Source organism: Dichotomopilus funicola (assembly GCF_033296635.1).
Source record: "Dichotomopilus funicola strain CBS 141.50 unplaced genomic scaffold C8A04scaffold_4, whole genome shotgun sequence".
Lineage (NCBI taxonomy): Eukaryota > Fungi > Ascomycota > Sordariomycetes > Sordariales > Chaetomiaceae > Dichotomopilus > Dichotomopilus funicola.
In genome coordinates this window covers 371992-391174 of record NW_026944025.1, presented here as the reverse complement: position 1 = coordinate 391174, position 19183 = coordinate 371992, and the positions used below count along the sequence as shown (strand labels likewise).

The 19183-nt window shown below is 56.4% G+C and overlaps 8 protein-coding genes across 8 annotated transcripts; 4 read left to right on the top strand and 4 right to left on the bottom strand.

Moving 5' to 3' along the window:
• Window positions 1–238: 238 nt before the first annotated feature.
• Window positions 239–1009, bottom strand: C8A04DRAFT_24958 (uncharacterized protein; the record flags this gene model as incomplete). The annotated part of the gene is made up of 2 exons (XM_062779372.1): window positions 239–748; window positions 827–1009. The coding sequence occupies 2 exons, from the start codon at window positions 1007–1009 to the stop codon at window positions 239–241; spliced, it is 693 nt and encodes a 230-aa protein (XP_062640533.1).
• Window positions 1010–1935: 926 nt separating this feature from the next.
• C8A04DRAFT_24957 (nucleoside phosphatase family-domain-containing protein) lies at window positions 1936–3744 on the top strand (the record flags this gene model as incomplete). The annotated part of the gene is made up of 3 exons (XM_062779371.1): window positions 1936–2164; window positions 2253–3612; window positions 3687–3744. The coding sequence occupies 3 exons, from the start codon at window positions 1936–1938 to the stop codon at window positions 3742–3744; spliced, it is 1647 nt and encodes a 548-aa protein (XP_062640532.1).
• Window positions 3745–4456: 712 nt separating this feature from the next.
• C8A04DRAFT_24956 (uncharacterized protein) lies at window positions 4457–5812 on the bottom strand (the record flags this gene model as incomplete). Its single annotated transcript, XM_062779370.1, has 1 exon — window positions 4457–5812. The coding sequence occupies one exon, from the start codon at window positions 5810–5812 to the stop codon at window positions 4457–4459; it is 1356 nt and encodes a 451-aa protein (XP_062640531.1).
• An 815-nt stretch (window positions 5813–6627) lies between these two features.
• C8A04DRAFT_24955 (small GTPase superfamily) lies at window positions 6628–7611 on the top strand (the record flags this gene model as incomplete). The annotated part of the gene is made up of 6 exons (XM_062779369.1): window positions 6628–6657; window positions 6724–6777; window positions 6877–6972; window positions 7060–7284; window positions 7344–7446; window positions 7502–7611. The coding sequence occupies 6 exons, from the start codon at window positions 6628–6630 to the stop codon at window positions 7609–7611; spliced, it is 618 nt and encodes a 205-aa protein (XP_062640530.1).
• A 1141-nt stretch (window positions 7612–8752) lies between these two features.
• On the top strand, window positions 8753–10441 carry C8A04DRAFT_24954 (uncharacterized protein; the record flags this gene model as incomplete). Its single annotated transcript, XM_062779368.1, has 3 exons — window positions 8753–9127; window positions 9227–10075; window positions 10151–10441. 3 exons carry the CDS (start codon window positions 8753–8755, stop codon window positions 10439–10441), a joined length of 1515 nt encoding a protein of 504 aa, XP_062640529.1.
• Window positions 10442–11156: 715 nt separating this feature from the next.
• C8A04DRAFT_34360 (WD40-repeat-containing domain protein) lies at window positions 11157–13627 on the bottom strand (the record flags this gene model as incomplete). Its single annotated transcript, XM_062782804.1, has 3 exons — window positions 11157–12694; window positions 12755–12865; window positions 12934–13627. 3 exons carry the CDS (start codon window positions 13625–13627, stop codon window positions 11157–11159), a joined length of 2343 nt encoding a protein of 780 aa, XP_062640528.1.
• A 761-nt stretch (window positions 13628–14388) lies between these two features.
• C8A04DRAFT_24952 (AdoMet-dependent rRNA methyltransferase spb1) lies at window positions 14389–17321 on the top strand (the record flags this gene model as incomplete). Its single annotated transcript, XM_062779367.1, has 6 exons — window positions 14389–14556; window positions 14635–14931; window positions 15024–15303; window positions 15361–16626; window positions 16694–17028; window positions 17106–17321. 6 exons carry the CDS (start codon window positions 14389–14391, stop codon window positions 17319–17321), a joined length of 2562 nt encoding a protein of 853 aa, XP_062640527.1.
• A 110-nt stretch (window positions 17322–17431) lies between these two features.
• On the bottom strand, window positions 17432–18855 carry C8A04DRAFT_9180 (cupin-like domain-containing protein; the record flags this gene model as incomplete). The annotated part of the gene is made up of 4 exons (XM_062785388.1): window positions 17432–17609; window positions 17684–17743; window positions 17839–18489; window positions 18605–18855. 4 exons carry the CDS (start codon window positions 18853–18855, stop codon window positions 17432–17434), a joined length of 1140 nt encoding a protein of 379 aa, XP_062640526.1.
• Between the last annotated feature and the right edge of the window lie 328 nt (window positions 18856–19183).

Genomic DNA, 19183 nt, shown 5'->3' with positions numbered 1-19183 from the left:
AGGAGGTGACGAAGAGAGGCTGAGACGTCGAGTTGCCGCTTCTGGAAGGCTGGAGAACCCAACCGACTGATCCGTCAGGGGTCTTGGCGGGGTATCCTAAGTATGTTACAGTACAATACAATACATTGACCTTGGAGGTGTGTAATCTTACACACAGGTCATCTCCAACACCAGGCTGGCGGTTGCTGACATGCCTTTTCGTCTTCGTCGCGGGTAGCCTCGAGGGCAGCTGGCCCTCTTAAGCTTTCGTCCGGACTACGCAACCCCATAGTTCCGTCGGCCGCAGCAGGGACCCTGAAGGCGAACCAGGGCCGCGGTACCCCACGACGTGCAATTTCGGGGACGGAACGGGGAACAACCGCAGGAGGGCCTCCCGATAGTCGTCGTCTTGTATCTTTTCGATGTCCGTGATTGGTCCCGGATCCTGCGACAGGCGGGCGTAGAGCGCCGCCATGCTGGGTGGGAGTGGCTCTTGAGTGGTAGCCGAGCTGGCGTCCACCCGTCCGACAATGAGCGTCTCCAGCGCCTTGCATGTAGGGGCCAACTCGGCGCATACGTCGAAGAGACTCGTAAGGTCGTTAAAAGCTGGAAAATACCAGTCTAACGCGACATGCAGGAACTTTGCGGCGTCTTCCGCGTGGAAATTTCTCAGCCGGTCAATCGCGGGGGAGCATGCGCCGAGAAACACCACCGTCGTCGCCGGGCAGATCCAGGCAAGCAGTCGATCTGTGTTGGCACCATGGCCGATCTAGCCCATGATTGGTATACACCACTTCTCCAGTATGTCCCAGGCTTCTTGACAGGACAACCCAACGCGGTAGGGTACCGGACCGATGAATTTGCTCCCGAGACACGGGGGATTGGGGTTCGGCGGGCCGTCGAGGGGCAGAGGATCCAGCTGAATGCTCCAGACGGTGGGACTGGTTATCGCTTGCTCCCAGATCATGATCCGTAGTTCGGGGGGTAGTTCCCTGAATCGTGGAAAGGCCTCGGTCGCCTCGGTCACCATGATGAATGCTGGTGCTACCGTGGCGAGGGGGTCTCTAGTGCGGGTGCTTGACGAATGGGGCGAGTGTGCGTTGCGTTGGAGTGTACTACGCGGTTATACAAGTCTACTGGCCGTAACTGTCGGGTGTCACTTGGCCAAATTGGGAGTCGTTATCTTTTTCAGGTTTCTTCCGTCGAGTTGTTTGAGACGATTCGGCGGTCCTCGAGCTGCACAGGGAAACTCGGAGATTGATACGTATGTCCCACGACTTTCTATCCGATGAAACTAAAAGCGGTAAAAGAAGAGGAAATAGTTACGATTAGCAGAATGTTCCGTAGAGACTACACGTGTATGTTGATCGAAGGTATTCTGCTGCTGCTCGTCAATGTCTTGTTCAATGCTGGATGGTTGTTTGATGGATGCAACCTACCGAGTGTGGATGTGGGGGGATGTGTGGCAGCTGCGGGACGCTGTAAATTGCCTTGGCATTGCATCCCTGGACTAACGGCAGGGGTCTCCTGTCGATTGCAGCGTCATTCCTTGCAAGGCCGTTGCATTGCTCGAGAATCGAGACCCACCCGAGCCAAAGCCATCGATTCTTGGGATCCAGTTGCTGCAAAAGGCCAATTCTTGGAAAGTCAGCCCCTATCCAAGTGCAAGCCATTTCTTCTCCCTCGTGCTATTTCTCGACAAGCCGTTTCTTTGCGAGGACTACGAGAGATAGATTGTGTTCCGCGTCTTCTTCCTTTGCATTTGCTTGCTGCATTTGCCTACGACATCCTTCATGTCTCTCATTTAACGTCCCTTTTTTTTTCCAACCGATTCTCGAATCGCCACCTGGCGGTACCTGGTCTGGTAGCCACTTTTTCGATCCGACCTTGTCAAACTTCGAAAAGAACATTTTGCCTTCTTCCCTTTCGAGGGATCCCCGGCTTCGTCCCGCACCTATGCGACGCACGTCGGTATCGCTGCCGACAAAACACATCGCCTTTGATCCGCACGAGAAACCCGATCGATACGAGAACCCGCGCGAGCAGAGCTTCATCATGAAAATGCAGTCTGCCTGGGTTTCGCAGTCGCAGCGGTCGCGCTACATTAAGACTGGCGCTATCATCTTTGCCGTGTTCTGTCTCTTTTACGTCTTCTCGCCTTCGGGCGTGGATATCTATCGTGGAGGTATGTATGCTTGTTGGGCGACAGATCTGGGAACCGTGGCTTGTGGCTCCTAGCGGATCGTTGCTAACCAACCAACCAACCTCATCAGGCAAACCGTCGTCCCAAGGCCAGACGCCGTCCGATTCGTCCTACGGCACCGACCGATGCACCAAGTCCTCCGGGGGCAAGCCAATTGTACAATATGTGTCCATGGTGGACGCCGGCAGCACGGGCTCGCGCATCCACGTCTACAAGTTCAACAACTGCGGCGCTGCCCCCGAGCTCGAGGGCGAGATTCTGTTCAAGGAGACCGAAAAAATTGACGGCAAGAGCAGCGGACTGAGCGCGTATAAGGACGACCCCGAGGCCGCCGCCAAGAGCCTTGACCCGCTCCTCGACGCTGCCCTCAAGGTCATTCCCGATGCCCTCAAGGGCTGCAGCCCGATCGCCGTGAAGGCGACGGCCGGTCTGCGCTTGATCGGCCCCGAGCGTAGCGGCAAGATCCTCGAGTCCGTCCGGAACCGTCTGCACACCAAGTACCCGTTCCCCATCGTCTCCAAGGAAGAGAATGGCGTGGCCATCATGGACGGCTCGGACGAGGGCGTCTACGCCTGGGTCACGGTCAACTACCTCCTCGGCAAGATTGGCGGCCCAGATCATAGCGAGACGGCGGCGGTTTTCGACCTCGGCGGCGGCTCGACCCAAATCGTCTTCCAGCCCAGCTTCGAGGGCCTCACCTCGGGCGGCATGCCGGACAAGCTGGCCGACGGTGATCACAAGTACGAGCTCAGCTTCGGCGGCCAGCACTTCGACCTTTACCAGCACTCCCACCTGGGCTACGGCCTGATGTCGGCGCGCGAAGCCATCCACAGCACCCTCGTCAACGACATCCACGAACAAAACAAGGCCGACACCACCTGGACCAAACAGCCCATCATCAACCCTTGCTTCGCCGTCGGCATGTCCAAGACCATCACCGTCAAGCTCGACGACAAGCACCCTCTCGGCGCCACCATCGACCTCAACATGACCGCCCCCTCCACCCCAGCCCCGGCCCAATGCCGCCGCCTCGCCGAGCGCATCCTCAAAAAGGAAGCCGAATGCAAGCTCGCCCCCTGCTCCTTCAACGGCGTGCACCAGCCCTCCATCGCCAAAACCTTCGCCCGCGAGGACATGTACTTCCTCTCGTACTTTGCCGACCGCACCACCCCGCTAGGCATGCCCGACTCCTTCACCCTGCGCGAGCTGTCCGATCTCGCCCGCGCCGTGTGCGGTGGCGAGCGCCGCTGGGATGTGTTTGCCAGCGTGCCCGGTGCGTTGGAGGAGCTGCGCGATCGGCCTGAGCACTGCTTGGATCTGAACTTTATGCTGGCGCTGACGCATACCGGGTATGAGATGCCGCTGGATCGGGAGGTGCGGATTGCGAAGAAGATTAAGGATAAGGAGCTTGGGTGGTGTTTGGGTGCTAGGTACGTTTCCTTCTGTTACCTCAATTATATGCGAACCCCCTTTAGATGACACTGACTAACCTTGACTACTCTAGCCTGCCGCTGCTGTCCAAGGGCTCAGGCTGGGAATGCCGGATTACCGAGACGCATTAGGAAAAAGTCGAGGCCAGACTCGGCAGCGAAGAGCAAAGTGAGAAGAAAATAGAGCTAGAAGAAGACCCAGAGGAAGAAGAGAAAGAAGAAGAAGAAGAACAGGTACATGATGAACTCTTGCTAGCGGTATGACAACGACGACAAAAAAACAACGGGCAGGCTTGCCTCTAGCTAGAGCTGGAGCTGGCTGGCTGGCTGGCTGACGTATGATACGATACATACGGATCATTGTACTGGGCGTACTTGATTATGACTGGACTGAACTGAACTGGCTTGATGGATGAGTTGGGTGGGTGGTGGATTCGACTCGACTCGGCGTTATGATATGATACATACCAAATAAAGGGAGTCTAATGTTTCGGTGGGGTGGGTGGATTGCCTAAATCATGTGATATACGAAGGGAGGCGCGGCAGGTAGCCGACGTCGCGGCCCTGGTTTAATCGAGAAACTGGATATTGAGACGACTTTGGAAGCTTGTGAACTGTGCCTTGGTGGACTGTGTTGAATGTGCTGTGCTAAGGGCGGCCCTGTGCTCCTTGAAAAGGGGTTGTCCCGTGTTTGTTTTATCTATATTCCGTTTTGATCTAATGCTTCATCGTAACCCGTCGTAACTATCTGCTGGTGCATTGTTTATACCTCTAATTACTTTTCCCCGTTTATTCATCTTAACTACCCAACACCAAACTATTTGAACGTCCGCTCTTTGAATCCCTACAAAGGCACCTTCACCATCCCCAGCACCTCCTCCAACACCTCCTCCGGCCCAATCATCCCCCCCTCTCCCACCTCACCGTCGCCCCCCAACAACGCCGCAACAGCACCGACCTCACTGCCCCACTGCACGCTCCTCTCCCTTATCGGATCCCTCACCAGTTCCAGCCGATGCGCATACACCTTCCGCGCCGCCAACCCCACAATCGAGGGCGTGACGTAGTCGAGTCCGTGTAGACAGGCCAGGGAGCGGGATAAGTCGGCGAGATGCCGCGAGGCGGCGGGTGAGACGGAACCGGGGAGGGCGACGGCGCGGTGGCTGCGGAGGAAGGAGATGAAGTTGGATTGGTAGCGGGTTATGGAGATGGTGGTGTGGATGGTGGTGTGGGCGAGGTGGGAGAGGTGGGCGAGTTCGGGTTCGGTTAGGAGGGGGGTTGTAGGGGGGGATGTTTGGTCGGGTTTGTTGTTGGGGTGGTGGTGGTTCTGGTTGTGTGTGCTGCTGCTGGTGACACTGCGGGGACTGCTGAGGCCGAGGGCTGGGCTGGGGGAGGGGTGGCGGCTGATCCGGATTACGCTGTTGCTTGATGTTGTTGAGACGGCGTCGGTATTGTCGTCGTCGTCGTCTTCTCTGCCGTTCTGGCGGTCGAGTTCCTCGTCGAGATAGGGGAAGCCGTGGTCGTCTGGGTCGTGCCAGTGGCTGATGTAGAAGAAATCGTTTAGATGGGGGGTGACCCGTGCTTGGCCACCGCTGCTTGCGCCGACGAGAGCGATAAAGAGGAACTGTTTCGGGGCAGTCTGGACGCTGGTCCGGGTGAAGATGCGTCGTGTCCGGAGTAGCTCGAGGGCTTGGATCTGGACTGCCCGGGGAGCACGGTCCAGATCCTTGGCTAGGATCACATTCGCAATCCGAGCTTGCGGAATCTGGGAATGGCTTCTTCCGACGGACGGCAACACCGGGCTTCTCGTCCCGCCGAGACGTGGAGATGGAGTTACCGGAAAATACGATCCATGATGACCCGCAGCGCCGACGGGCGAAAGTTGCGACTGCTGCTCATGGCGCGAATGGTACGGGGACACAGAGCGAGCATTTCCTGGTGATGGCGGAGGTTGGGGGTTGGGCTGGACGAACAGGCCGTTGGCGAACTCGTCAAGAGTGGTGTGGGCGCGGCAACTGACGATGGTGGAGGTGAGGTTGAAGGTCCGGGCGGCGACCAGACGCAGCTCCTCGGCGAGTTCGTCAATGCTATCAGGCTCGGTACTGATCAAGCAATGCTCGCGGGCGATGAGGCAGAGGAGGGCGGCTAGTTCGAGGTCGCTGAGCGTGTGGATCTTGTCGAGGAGCTGCTCGCTGGCCATTGCCTTGGTTGGTTCCAATTTGTCCTGGTTTCCTCCACGTACCCAATCCTGGACCGGAACTCGAGTTGCTCTTTAACACAATCTTCCTTCTTTTCTTTGTCTCTTTCTCCCCCCTTCCTTTAGCTGCGCTCACACCTCGTCACAACCGGTGTCGCAGCTAGTCTGTCGCAATTCCATCCCGGTTTCTTCTCCCTGAAGTTAGGGCTCGGCGGCTCAGTTCGAGTGACGATTGTGTATACCGGAATGAATTTTTTTGTTGCTGCAGGCAGAGGTCGCGACAAGCGGTCGATGATGGTCTGCAGGAAGCCGAAGCCGATGCGGGTGTGGGGCGGGTTGTCAAGGCAGACCAAGCCTAAAGTGGCTTGGTTTCATCAGCGGACCAACATCACGCAAAGGCGGTGATTGGCCCTGGCCCTTTTGTCAGGTGCCTGCCTGCCACGGCCTTGCAGCGAGCCGTCAGTGACTCTGCCGGGTGTTGTGCCAGCAGTCACTTGGTCGCTCCAACACCCGCCACTCATTTGTGAAGTGCAGTGCAGCTCTGATTCCCCAACAACCTGGAACCCCATAACAGCCCCGTCCATTTGTTATCGTTCCCAGCCTCGGTGCGATAACTCCCCGTTCTCCGTTGTTTGCTTGCACCTTTCACATTAAATCAACAACGAACAATCGAGTTCCTTGCGCTTTACCTCGGCCAGTCACGAACTACACTAGAGGCTGTTTTAATCTGATTTCAAGCGCCCTGCACCCACTCGAAGCGCCGGTCGTCCTTGCTCTTCTCCTTCCCCGCGACGTCGACCGATACAAACAGCAGCGTCATGGCTTCCCGGAAGAAGGTCCTTTTGAAGGTTGGACTTGGCCAGTACAGACAAAAACCTTTGCGTGCAACATTGCTGATGCGCTGTGGATTGCAGGTCATTATCTTGGGCGACAGCGGTGTCGGCAAGACAAGTCTGATGAACCAATATGTACGCTCCCGACACCCTTTGTCCCAAGCCGCTATCCGACACATACATACATGGACGCACAGAGAGAGAGCCGATTTCTAACATATCATGGGACCATAGGTCAACAAGAAGTTCAGCGCCAGCTACAAGGCCACGATCGGGGCTGATTTCTTGACGCGGGAGGTGCTGGTGGATGACCGCCAGGTGACAATGCAGGTGCGCACGCCCGACTGAGCCTTGGGGGACCCTCTCTCTGCAGACATTGTTGGGAGAACGACCGCTAATACAGATTTTGGGTCTCAGCTCTGGGATACAGCAGGCCAAGAACGGTTCCAGTCGCTCGGTGTGGCATTCTACCGGGGGGCGGATTGCTGCGTGTTGGTGTATGATGTCAATAACTCCAAGAGCTTTGATGCGCTCGACAGCTGGCGAGATGAGTTTCTGATCCAGGCATCGCCACGGGATCCGGACAATTTTCCGTTTGTGGTGCTGGGCAACAAGATTGATGTGGAGGAGAGCAAGCGGGTGGTAAGTTTCACCGTTTGGGTCGGTCAAGAAGGTGGAATGTTTGGCTGACGTCTTGACAGATCTCGACAAAGCGGGCCATGACCTTTTGCCAGTCTAAAGGAGGCATCCCCTATTTTGAGACGAGTGCGAAGGAGGCTATTAACGTGGAGCAGGCGTTTGAGGGTATGTATTTGTTATAGTATATGACCGCAAGAGAACTGCCGCTGACCGCCCACAGTGATCGCGAGGAACGCACTCCTCCAAGAAGAGTCAGAGGAGTTCAGTGGCGATTTCCAGGACCCCATCAACATTCACATCGAGAACGACCGAGATGGGTGCGCATGCTAGAGGGTAGAGGAAGCAAATGGATTGATTGATTGGGATTTCACTTAGGTTTTATGCTTGTATGATATCATGCTTGGTTGTCTGGCGTGTTTGGGCTCGAACTGGGGAAGGGAAAGTCGGGTAGTCGTTTGGAGTCCCGAGTGGGCCGTCTTATTCAGGATGCCGTAGGGGTGCATTGGGGGTGTATATGAGGGTAATCAGATTGTTGTTGCTCGCTTGACTTGGTGTTTGATCCGAATGTTTGTCAGCGGCCCGGAGTGTGATAGGAGCCAAAGAGGAAGGTTACTGTGAACCTGGAAGCCTGGACATCTCGCCTAACTCGGCCGCGCGGGGGGTCGTCATGCCGCGTCTTCCCTTTAACGTTGCTTTTCCATTATTGTTTCCATTTCCTCATAACTTTCACTGAGCCCTATTCAACTCATCTTTAGTTCCCCTTCCTCAAACACTCACATCGACAACTCACGCGATCAATAAGCGGTCTGCTGCAACCCTAACCCCGCATCACGAATTCGCGCCATTTCTGGTTGGTCTGCACGACCTGAGTGGCAGCGGTCAGGGGTTGGTTTTGGGCGGCTCGGGCGGGCTTCGGGGCTCGGTCTTGGCAACAACGCCCACTGCATCTCTTAGCCCCTTGGGTCGCGTGCATGGAGTGTACCGGGCGCATCGGAAACATCGACTTTCTCTGAAGTTCACTCCGACTCGCCGACCGACTCATCTTTTGACACCACCGTGATCCAGGTTGATACGGCGGTCTGGGGCGGTCACTTTCTCTGCCCTACTTTGCCATCCTTTGGCTTTTTACTGTTTGGGTTTTGTTGTTTCTGTCTTTGCTTTTTCTGTTCGGTTTCGCACCAGTCGATTGTTTGGACAATACCGTACCCTAGATGGTTGGTTGTTCCATGCTTTGCTAGCCCCTCCTTCGAAGACACAACACGCCCTTGAATTCAAGTTGCAAAGTAGTGCGCCCGATGCGGCACCTCTTTGTTCCATCTTCGTCAACCGACCCATCGTCGCCTTTCATTCCCCCGTGGGGTTGAATCCCGCAGTCCTCTCATGTGGCTACTTGGGAGATAATAGTCGGGCTATTTCGGTATCTCACAATTCGGAATCGAGCAGACCAAACACAAAGAAAACAAACATCACCATGGCGCCCTCTGAGCCACTGCTCCCGGGGGACATTGCGCCAGACCACAAAGACGCCGACCTCCCCGGCCAGCACGACGCACACACACATCACATCAACAACCACACCACATCCTCTTCTTCCAGGCGCAGGTCGCAATCCGTCGCAGCGGGGACAGGTGTAGCGATATCCGATTTTGGGCGCCCACCATCTCGGGCACCGTCTGTGGCTATGACGACTGGGTCGAGGGCGACGACGACGACGGGTGGTGGTGGGAAGGGGGCGGGGAGTATACGGGAGAAGCTTGGGCTGGGGGGTCTGGCGCGCCGCACGCTGGGGATTGCTTTGCTGTTGATTGTGGTGTTTTTGTGGACTTTGTCGAATTTTTTGGCGAGTGTGAGTGTTTTCCTCCGGGTGTTGACTATGTTTTGCATTCCTTGGGGTCTTGATAAGCAGGTCAGACGAGAGGTACTAATGGACATTGGGTAATGCTAGGATATCTTCTCCGACGGGACATTCAGCAACCCCTTCTTCGTGGTCTACGTCAACACGGCGTGCCTCACAATCTCCCTCATCCCGCTCTCGATACGCTACATCGCGCAGCACGGTATCAACGCGGCAATGGCCGCCCTATTAGAGGCATGGAAAGGGCGGAAACCACACCCAACGCGGCCGCGGGACGGGCACAGTGACGACGACGACGACAACGACCACGACCACGACCACGACGGAGCAGCAGAACGCCTACTAGTCGACGACGAAGGCAGCCTGGAAGCGCTGGACCTGCTCCCGGCGAGCAGCAAAGAAGACAACCTCAGCCTAGGCGAGACGGCACGGCTAAGCCTCGAGTTCTCGATGCTGTGGTTCGCAGCCAACTACTTCGCGTCGGCGTGCCTGGAGTACACCAGCGTGGGGAGCGTGACGATCCTGACGTCGACCAGCAGTATCTGGACGCTTATCTTTTGCGCGCTGACGCGCATTGAGGGGTTCACCATGCGCAAGCTTGTGGGCGTGCTGGCGTCGCTGGTTGGGGTTGTGCTTATTTCCTCGGTGGATTTGTCCGGGGCGAATGATGATAACCGGGGCAGTTTCCCGCATAAGACGACGGCGCAGATTGCGATTGGGGACGCCATGGCGTTTTTTAGCGCCATTATTTATGGGGTGTACGTTACGGTTATGAAGAGCAGGGTGGGGAATGAGGATAGGGTCAACATGCCGTTGTTCTTTGGCCTGGTTGGCTTGTTCAACGTGCTGTTTCTGTGGCCGGGGTTTTTCTTGCTGCATTATACCGGCATCGAGCCGTTTGAGCTGCCGCCCTCTGGGAGGGTCTGGATGATTATCATGGTAAGTCCACTCTTGTTTTCTTTTTTAAAATATAGCAAGAAGAAGAGCACCCTAATTTAGTAACACATCCTCCAGATCAACTCCGCCTCCTCCTTCTTCAGCGACATCCTCTGGGCCTACGCCATGCTACTCACCACCCCCTTGGTCGTCACCGTCGGCCTGTCCCTGACCATCCCGCTGTCGTTGATCGGCGAGATGTTCCAGTACTCGCAGTACTCGAGCTGGCTGTACTGGGTCGGGGCGGGTGTGGTGTTCATCTCGTTCTTGTTTGTCAACAATGAGAGTCATGATGATGAGGATGGCGGGAAGGAGAGCGGGAGTGGGGATGAGGGAGTGCGGGGTGGTGTGGAGAGGTCGGCTGTGTAGGATGATTGCGTTGGGGTGTTGAACGTTTCTGGTTCTTTTTTGGAGGACAGGACAAGATGTGGTTTTGTCCCTCTTGGTGTTTGTTTGGTTAGATCGCACTAGCATGTAGAGCATAGACGACCACAATCCATGATACCCACCCACCTTGCGCAGGTTTTGTCTCTCTCACAATATATTCCCAAGTGAAAGTGACGCCCGCCAAGTATTTTATGATGTCCTGATCGTATTTCCCTACACTAGACAAGCGAAAAGCGAAAAGCGTCAAAGCCAACGCCAATGCCATGCTACCTACTCAAACAAAAACAAATGTCCATGCTCTAACTAACTAACCCCCATGCGCCTTAGCCCCTTATGCTCCGTGTGCTATGATGGTATAGTGCCTAATGTATGGCGTGTAAAAGCCAGAATAGGTGTGGGGAAAAATCAACCCACTGAAAGACAAAGACAATCCCGAACCCCAAGCGCCAAGCTGTTTGCTTTCATGAAGCCAAATGGAGGGAATCCTGAACGCCGTGCGGACTGTAAAAGCAAAGAGACCTCTTCCCCCCTTCTTCGTAGTCCGTACTCCCACTCCCCTTCTTTTGACTCTGCAGCCCTACTCGCTCATCCATATTCCTTACTCCTTATTCCATTCACCTCCAAACCGACATATCCCACCCCCAGCTCCCCCATAAAACCACTTCACCACTCCAACTCACATCCATCAAAAGATAACCTACCAATCATCCCCATCCCCCTCCCACCGATCCCCCACATCCGCCCACCCACACCCCCACCGTCTGCCCTCCGTCTCGCCCCCCAACCGCAAATCCGCCGCACCCGCCCGGTCTTCACTCCAGCACCGCACCAGAAAATCATCCCCCACCGTCACCAGCTTGCCGTCGGCTGTCCAGGCCACCGCGCCGACTTCTTTCCCGTGGCCTCGGACTAGCGGGGTACCGCGTCGGCTGAGGGGGCCCGGGCCTGGGCCGGGGTTGGAGCCCGAGTGGGAAGGGGGGTCGGTGAAACTGGTTGTGCGTCTCAGGGGGGGGAGGTTGGTTGAATTGGAAGTGGGGTTGTTGGTGTTTGAGGAGGAAGAAGAGCGTAGACCGGAACGAGGTCGGGCAAGGAGCACGGCGCTATCGGTCTCGGTGCCGACGTAGTACGTCTCGTTCTGGTATGCCGCCGACGATGACCAGGCATCGCGCAGGTAGCGTTCATCGGTAGGGAACAGCACGGCTGCGCCGTCAGAGCTGCCCACAGCCAAAAGCTCGGAGCGGCCGTCGGACGCCGGGCGGATGGCCGCCTTGACGTAGAAGCTGGTCGCGTGGAAGAGCGGGTGGCGGAAGCCGTAGAGCGGGCCGAGACCCTCGTGGGCGCTGCCGTGCGGGTGGTGGCGACGGCGCGGGGGTTCGGTGCCGGGGGGCGCGGGGGTGAGTTCGGGGGCGTGGCCGAGGACCAGGTGGGCCGTGCTGTAGGCGTAGACGGTGTTGTCTTTGCAGAGGGCGTAGAGGCGCGTGCCGTCGCCGCCGAGGGCCATGGAGCAGACGCCGAAGGGGCGGAAGGAGACGTGGCTGGCTGGGGGCGCGGTGTAGGATACGGGCGTGGCGGCTTTGTGGTGCCGGCTGGTGTGGACGGCGCGGATGTCCCAGAGCTTGACGCTCGCGTCGGCTTCGCAGGCGGTGAGGAGGAGGTGTTCTCGGCCGGGAGGGAGGAACTGAAGGGCTGTGACGGAGACTTCGCCGAGACGGCCGGGGACTTCACCTATACGGGCGATGTCACCGCCGGCGCCGGATGCCGAGATCTGCCCCTTGGCCTGTCGCGTGGTGCGAGTGTGGGCGTCGTAGATGCTGTTGACCACACAGCCCGGGTTAGGCGGCTTGGGAAGGCGGTGGTGCAGGCCGGTTTCTGATTCGATCGGGATGTTCTGGATCGGTCCTCCTCGGCATCGCAGGTCCCAGATCTGGACGCTGCCGTCGCGGCCGGACGTGGCGAGAACACACCCGGAGCCTCGGCCGGGTTGGAATCGGACTTGCTTCAGGGCTGCGGTGTGGTGTCCGAGGACGGAAATAGGGTTCTGGGTCATCATGTCAATCACTCTGCCGGTTTGGTCCCCCGATGCAGTGGCCAGAAGACGGTCGTCCTCGGAAAAAGCCATGTCGATGATGGCATTCCCGTGGGCCTTGAAGGACAGGTGGATCTTGGAGAAGTCCTTGTTCGAGTCCAGCAGGCGGACATAGCCCTCTTCATCTCCCACAGCGACCAAGCTGTTGTCTAGGCCTAGTTAGCCTAATGAGTTCTAAGCAATGGGCTAACCTATAACCTATAACTTACTGTGGCAAGCAGTCGTGCAGAAAGGGATCGCCCGAGCAGCCTCTTCATGGCTAGACGAATAGTGAACATCCTGCGGCCGGCTCTGGAAATCGGCCGTCTCAGTCCTCCAGTCTACGCACGGTGGTTAGAAACGAAGAGCCCAACTGAAACAGATAGATGAGTAAAACTCGGGTGCTTACCGGCAACGGGACACTCCAGTGCCCTCTCACTAGCAAAGCGCATAGCACCCGTCATTCTCTGAACCAGCTGAGCACCCAATCCCCGATGATGCAGCGGTACAGGGGCCGTCAATGGCACCGGCGCCTTCACCAATTCCTCATCCGCCTCACCCTCCTCCTCCTCCTCATCCTCAGACACGTCCTCATCCCGGTACACACCACCACCACCATCCTGCAAAGCCCGACGCGACTGCAGCGAACGAAGGGGACTACTACCCCAACCGGGGTGCAAATCCGGAGTCGGAAGCAAAGGCGACGACTGCAGAGGAGACGGAAAATACGCCGTAGTCTGCTTCTCAGGCGTGGTCGTCAGATGGTTGAACTTGCGCCGCTTGCCGCGGTGCTCGTGGTGGCCGCTGTCCTGGAGCTCCTCCTCCGAGATGGGCTTGAGCGGGCTGGACGGCGTCTGGTAGCGGTTCAGGGCCGGGGCGGTGAGATCGCAGAGGGCTTTGCGGGCCGCGGTGGGCTGGGCGGAGATGCGGGATCGGGGCGTGAAGAAGCGTCGGAACTTCCTAGGTGTGATTGACGGGTTTCTTCGCTCCTTGCCGCGGCTGACTGGTCGGGGGGGAGATAGGAGGTTGGGGTTGGAGTTAGAGTTGACGCTGGTGGTGGCCGACTTCCTGGTGGGAGACGAAGGGGGTAGGTTGTCGGCCATGGTGTCGACGTTTTTCGAGAGGGGGAAGTCAAGCAGTTTTTAGGACACCAATGGCTGGAAAAATGCTGTTGATGAAGAAAAAAGCACGAAGTAGACGCTCGAAGAATGCCGAATCCGCCCAAAAGGAAAAAAGAAAACAGAAAACGTATCGATGAAGTTTAAATACCCTCGAAACAGTGGCCCTCCGCAGCCCTGTGAACAATAGTAATGAACCACAGTACAGCTGGGTCGGGCGGGACGATGGAGGTGCTGAGAAGTTCAAATTCAAGCGCAGGTCGGTTTCTCGGTTCGAAGCACGCGAGAAGATGGCGGGCAGGCGGGGGTTGATAGATGGCCCCAGCCCCGGCCAGCACCGGGGGCCACCGGGAATTTCCTCCAAGAACGCGCTTCGCGGTATCCGGACCTGCACGACTTTGACGCGCCGACAGGGATTTAGAGTGGTTTGAGAGCTTGGACGCCCTATCAGCTCGTCCCTCAGCCTCGGCGACGTGTCGACCAATCAGAGTGTTCAATTCCCCTGGCTTGAGCCGCAGCTTATTCAGACCCCACTTCTTCTCCTTTCAACGGCACGGAGCAGCAACTCCACCTTATCAGCTTATCGCTCCGAAGTCTCCGCCAAAAATTTCGAGTTGCGAAACAGCAGCGTCCGCAGCCAGCGCAACAAGGCCTTTCTTTGTCGAAGCCGAGTTCGAGTTTTCCGCACCCAGAACAGCAGCACTCTGGGGCGGCATTGCCCACGACAATACGGCCGGCACCACACCATGGCGATCCAGAAAAAGCACGGCAAGGGCCGTCTCGACAAGTGGTACAAGCTCGCCAAGGAGAAGGGGTATCGCGCGCGTGCCGCCTTCAAGCTGATCCAGCTCAACAAGAAATATGGCTTCCTCGAGAAGAGCAAGGTCGTGCTCGATTTGTGCGCGGCGCCAGGGGTGCGTTTACCGAATGGGATGGGATGGGATGCGAGATCGAATGAAATATGGCCGTTGCTAACTAACAGACGTACATAGTCATGGTGTCAAGTATGCGCCGAGACGATGCCCAAAGACAGCATCATCATCGGTGTTGATCTCGCCCCGATCAAGCCGATTCCCAAGGTCATCACCTTCCAGAGCGATATCACCACCGAAAAGTGCCGCGCCACCATCCGCACGCACATCAAGACCTGGAAGGCCGACTGCGTGCTCCACGACGGTGCCCCCAACGTCGGTACCGCCTGGGTTCAGGATTCGTATAACCAGGCTGAACTGGCCCTGCACTCGTTGAAATTGGCCACTGAGTTTTTGATTGAGGGCGGGACTTTTGTGGTATGTCGACATCCGGGCGGGGTTTGGGGGAGATGGGAAGGGGGAGGATGGAAAGAGAATGGGCAGTGCTGATCTTGTGATTCCTACGACAGACCAAAGTCTTCCGATCCAAGGACTACAACTCTCTGCTTTGGGTGCTCAACCAGCTCTTCACAAAAGTCGATGCGACCAAGCCGCCTTCGTCCCGTAATGTCTCGGCTGAAATCTTCGTCGTCTGCCGCGGCTTCAAAGCCCCCAAGCGCATCGACCCCCGCCTGCTCGATCCCCGGTCCGTCTTCGAAGATCTTGCCGACCCCACGCCGAACAATGAGGCGAAGGTGTACAATCCAGAGATCAAGAAGCGGAAGAGAGACGGTTATGAAGAGGGAGACTGTACGTTTCTCCTTACCTACCCATGCTTTCTCAGATCGTGATGCTAACATTGGACAGACACACAATACAAGGAGATTGCCGCGAGCGAATTCATCCAAACGACAGACCCCATCGCCATCCTCGGACAGTACAACCGGCTTACCTTTGAGCAACCAAAAAACGGCGACGTAGCCCTGGCCGCCCTCGACAAGCTACCCGAAACAACCGAAGAAATCCGCCTCTGCTGTGCCGATCTGAAAGTGCTGGGGAGGAAAGAGTTCAAGCTGCTCCTAAAATGGCGTCTGAGAGTCCGGGAGATCTTCGGGTTCCCAACCAAGAAGGCTTCCAAGACCCCGCTAGTGGAAGAGGTGGCCCAGGTCGAGAACATGGACGAAGAACTCAGGATCCAGGAAGAGCTTCAAAAGATCAAGGACAAGGAATCGTCCAAGAAAAAGAAGGAGCGCCGGAAAGACAACGAGAAGAAGCAAAAGGAAATCGTGCGCATGCAAATGAACATGACGGCGCCCATGGACATCGGTATGGAGCAAGAAGGGCCCCGCGGCGGAGACTCCATGTTCCGGCTCAAAGCCATCGACCAGACCGATGCGCTGCGCAAGATAGCCAAGGGCAAGATGACCAAGGTCCTCGAAGCGGACGCCGCCAAGAAAGACCGCGACTCCGGCATCGGCTCGTCCGGCGAAACCGACGATGAAAGCGACGAGGAGGCTGACCAGCTCGAGCGTGAGCTGGATAACCTGTATGACGATTACCGGGAACGGAAAGCCGCCTCCGACGCTAAGTACCGCGCGAAGAAGGCTAGGAAAGAGCATGGGGATGATGAATGGGAGGGCGTGTCGGGGGATGAGAAGGGGGGTAGTGATGACGATGACGATGATGATGAGGATGCGCTGGAAGTAGAGAGCGGAGATGAGGATTCGGATTCGGAGGATGGTGATGGGGCTGTTAATAAGCTCCTTCGGGATCTTGACAATACGCCTTCGGATGAACCGGGTCTTTCGAAGCGCGCTCGGGGGTTCTTTAGCCAGGACATTTTCCAGACTATTCCTGGGCTGCTGGATGTTCCAGATGAAGAGGAAGAGGAGAGTGAGCCTGATGCGATGGATGTTGATGAGGAGTCTGAGGTTGAAGTCGAAGCTGAGGCTGAGGCTGAGATTGAGGAGTCTGATGACGAACTCCCAAGTATTGAGGAACAGAAGAGGATGCGCAAGGAGAAGAAGTCCACGCAGAAAGAAAAGAAGAATGGGTTTGAAGTGGTGAAGCGCGCGGAAGAGGAGGAAGATGACTGGGAGGAAACAGAGAAGAAGACCAAAGACAGTCGGCCGAGTACGTTTCTCCCACCCCCTTAAACCAACCATCACCATCATTTCCCAACCCACTAACACCTTTCCAGACATCGACATCATCACCGCCGAAGCCATGACACTAGCCCACCAACTAGCGCGCGGCGAAAAGACAACCCACGACATCATCGACGAAGGGTACAACAAACACGCCTTCAAAGACCGCGACGGCCTGCCGGACTGGTTCCTCGACGACGAGGGCCGGCACGACAAGCCGCACAAGCCCATCACCAAGGAGGCCGCCTTGGCCATCAAGGAGAAGCTGCGGGCCTACAACGCCCGGCCCATCAAGAAGGTTGCCGAGGCGCGCGCGCGCAAGAAGTTCAAGCAGGCGCAGAAGCTGGAGAAGCTCAAGAAGAAGGCTGATTTGCTAGCTGGTGACGAGGTTTGTTCTACATTTTCCATCTATCCGATCTACTACCCACCATGGAGTTTTATTTGTGTACTGACCAAAACGTACAGGGCATGTCGGAGAAGGAAAAGGCGACCAGCATCGCCAAGCTCATGTCCGCGGCGGGACGCAAGAAGAGAAAGGCGCCTGTCAAGGTGGTCAAGGCTCAGGGTCTGAACCGTGGGCTCTCGGGCCGTCCCAAGGGTGTTAAGGGGCGGTACAAGATGGTGGACCCGCGCATGAAGAAGGAAATGCGCGCGCTCAAGAGGGTGGCGAAGAAGAAGTAGGGTAATGAGATGGGCAGCGAACAAGTGTTTATAATTACGAGAATTGCATGCCAGACGGGAGGTCACGTCGAATTTACCCGTGTTTATTATTGGTTACTTGAAAACCGGCCTCAAGATGGCGGGTTTGGTATCGGTGTTACTCTTCGTTTGTTGCTCTCTAGCTTCGTCTCGTCGGGTTCTTCCGTTATTCCCGCTGACCGGGAAAATGTGGTCAACCGTTCTTTGTGTGCTATTGACCTGGCAAATTCCGCCAATGGGTACAGTGATCCGTGATACTCCATATCATACCTACTCAGTCCAAGATATTAGGCCCTTGTGTGTTAAAAATAGGAGGCAAAACGGCAAGAAAGAGGTATCCTCACCAGTAATTGACAGCAATGCACACCCCCTCAGGTGAGCAGCTCTGTGAGACCTTATGGTACCTATCGTGTAACCCAACCCATCGTCAGTTCACCCCGGGCTCTTTCAACCCCGAAACATCAACAGCGGGAATAGCGGAATAGCGGAATTTACTTACCACAACGCAGGCAGATACAACATATCCCCCGGTTCGAGCGTCACCCGCATAGGCTCAACCAGCGACGAATACGCCGTAGCATTCTCCATCGGCCGGTCCGGGTCCCAGATCGCCCAGGGCACACTCGTCGATACCCCCCCACGATCCTCATCCCGATCAATAACCAACTCAAACCCACCCCCTTCCCCTTCCTTCCTAACATATGTCGCCAGCGGCAACATCTGCTCATTCACGCCCGCCACACACGCCGGCGGCAGCAGAACAAAGTGCTTGCGCCCAGCGATCTGCGCGTAGATGTTCTCGTAGTTGTCGTGGTGCAGCGCAGTCACAGAGTGGGAGTTGCCGATCCACAGGTTGGTGGCGTCTGGTTTGCGGAGTTGGAGGGCGATGCGCGCCCAGGGGATGTCTGGTGGGACGCCGCCGGAGAGGAGGACGTATTCGTGTTGGAGGTTGTTGTCTTGGGTTTGGGCGTAGCGGATTTCCGTGGGTGGTGGTCGCGGTGGTTGGGTGGGATCTGTTGTTTGTTGGTGTTCTTGGGCGATGAGGTAGTCGATGAAGGTGCTGAAGGGCTGGGGTTCTTCGTGGGGTTTGGCGAGGACGAGAGAGGTGGTGCCGTCGGGGTGGGTGTATGAGGTTGGGGCGTCGGCGTTGCTGTGAGGGTTAGTATTGGATATGGACCTGAGGTAAGGTGGGTAAAAGGGGGGTATTAAGTTTCTTGGGGGAATCTTTGACCACCAAAAATAAAATAAAAATAAAAATAATCTACCCTGCTGCTGTGACGGCAATATTCACCGGCTGGTCGCCCAAACTCTCCTTCAGCTTGTCAACCGACCATGACCGAGTGGCGTACCAACTTCGTGCACCCCCTCTTAAGACGAAGGGCACGTTCCTGGCGACATATCTCATAAACTGGAGCGGGCTTGGCTCCTCTCTAAGCTCCTCGATTTCATTGCCAGTGAGGTCATGATACCTTGTAATGAGCTCTGCAATGGGATCTGTACTTTTGGGCTCATCCATTCTCTCGACGCGGCGATAAATGATCTTCCGAGCTGGTGGTTGATATGTCGTGCTCATCAGCACATGAAAATGTCTACTTGAGATTTCGTACTTACTGTAATTACTTGGTTTACTAACTGCATGTAGTGTAGCCGTGAAAATGCGTGCCCGGTTGTGGGGGTGAAATGCTGTGGCACGGGCCATAATTCTGGTTCACTCAGCGCATCATCAAGGCACATCCGTTTCGCCCCCTGTTTTTCACTAGCCAAAGCGCCCATCGCTCTTGCCTCAAAAGTTTTCTAACGGTGCCCAGCTGAAATCCGCGTTTACGGTGTTCGATCCCATGTCC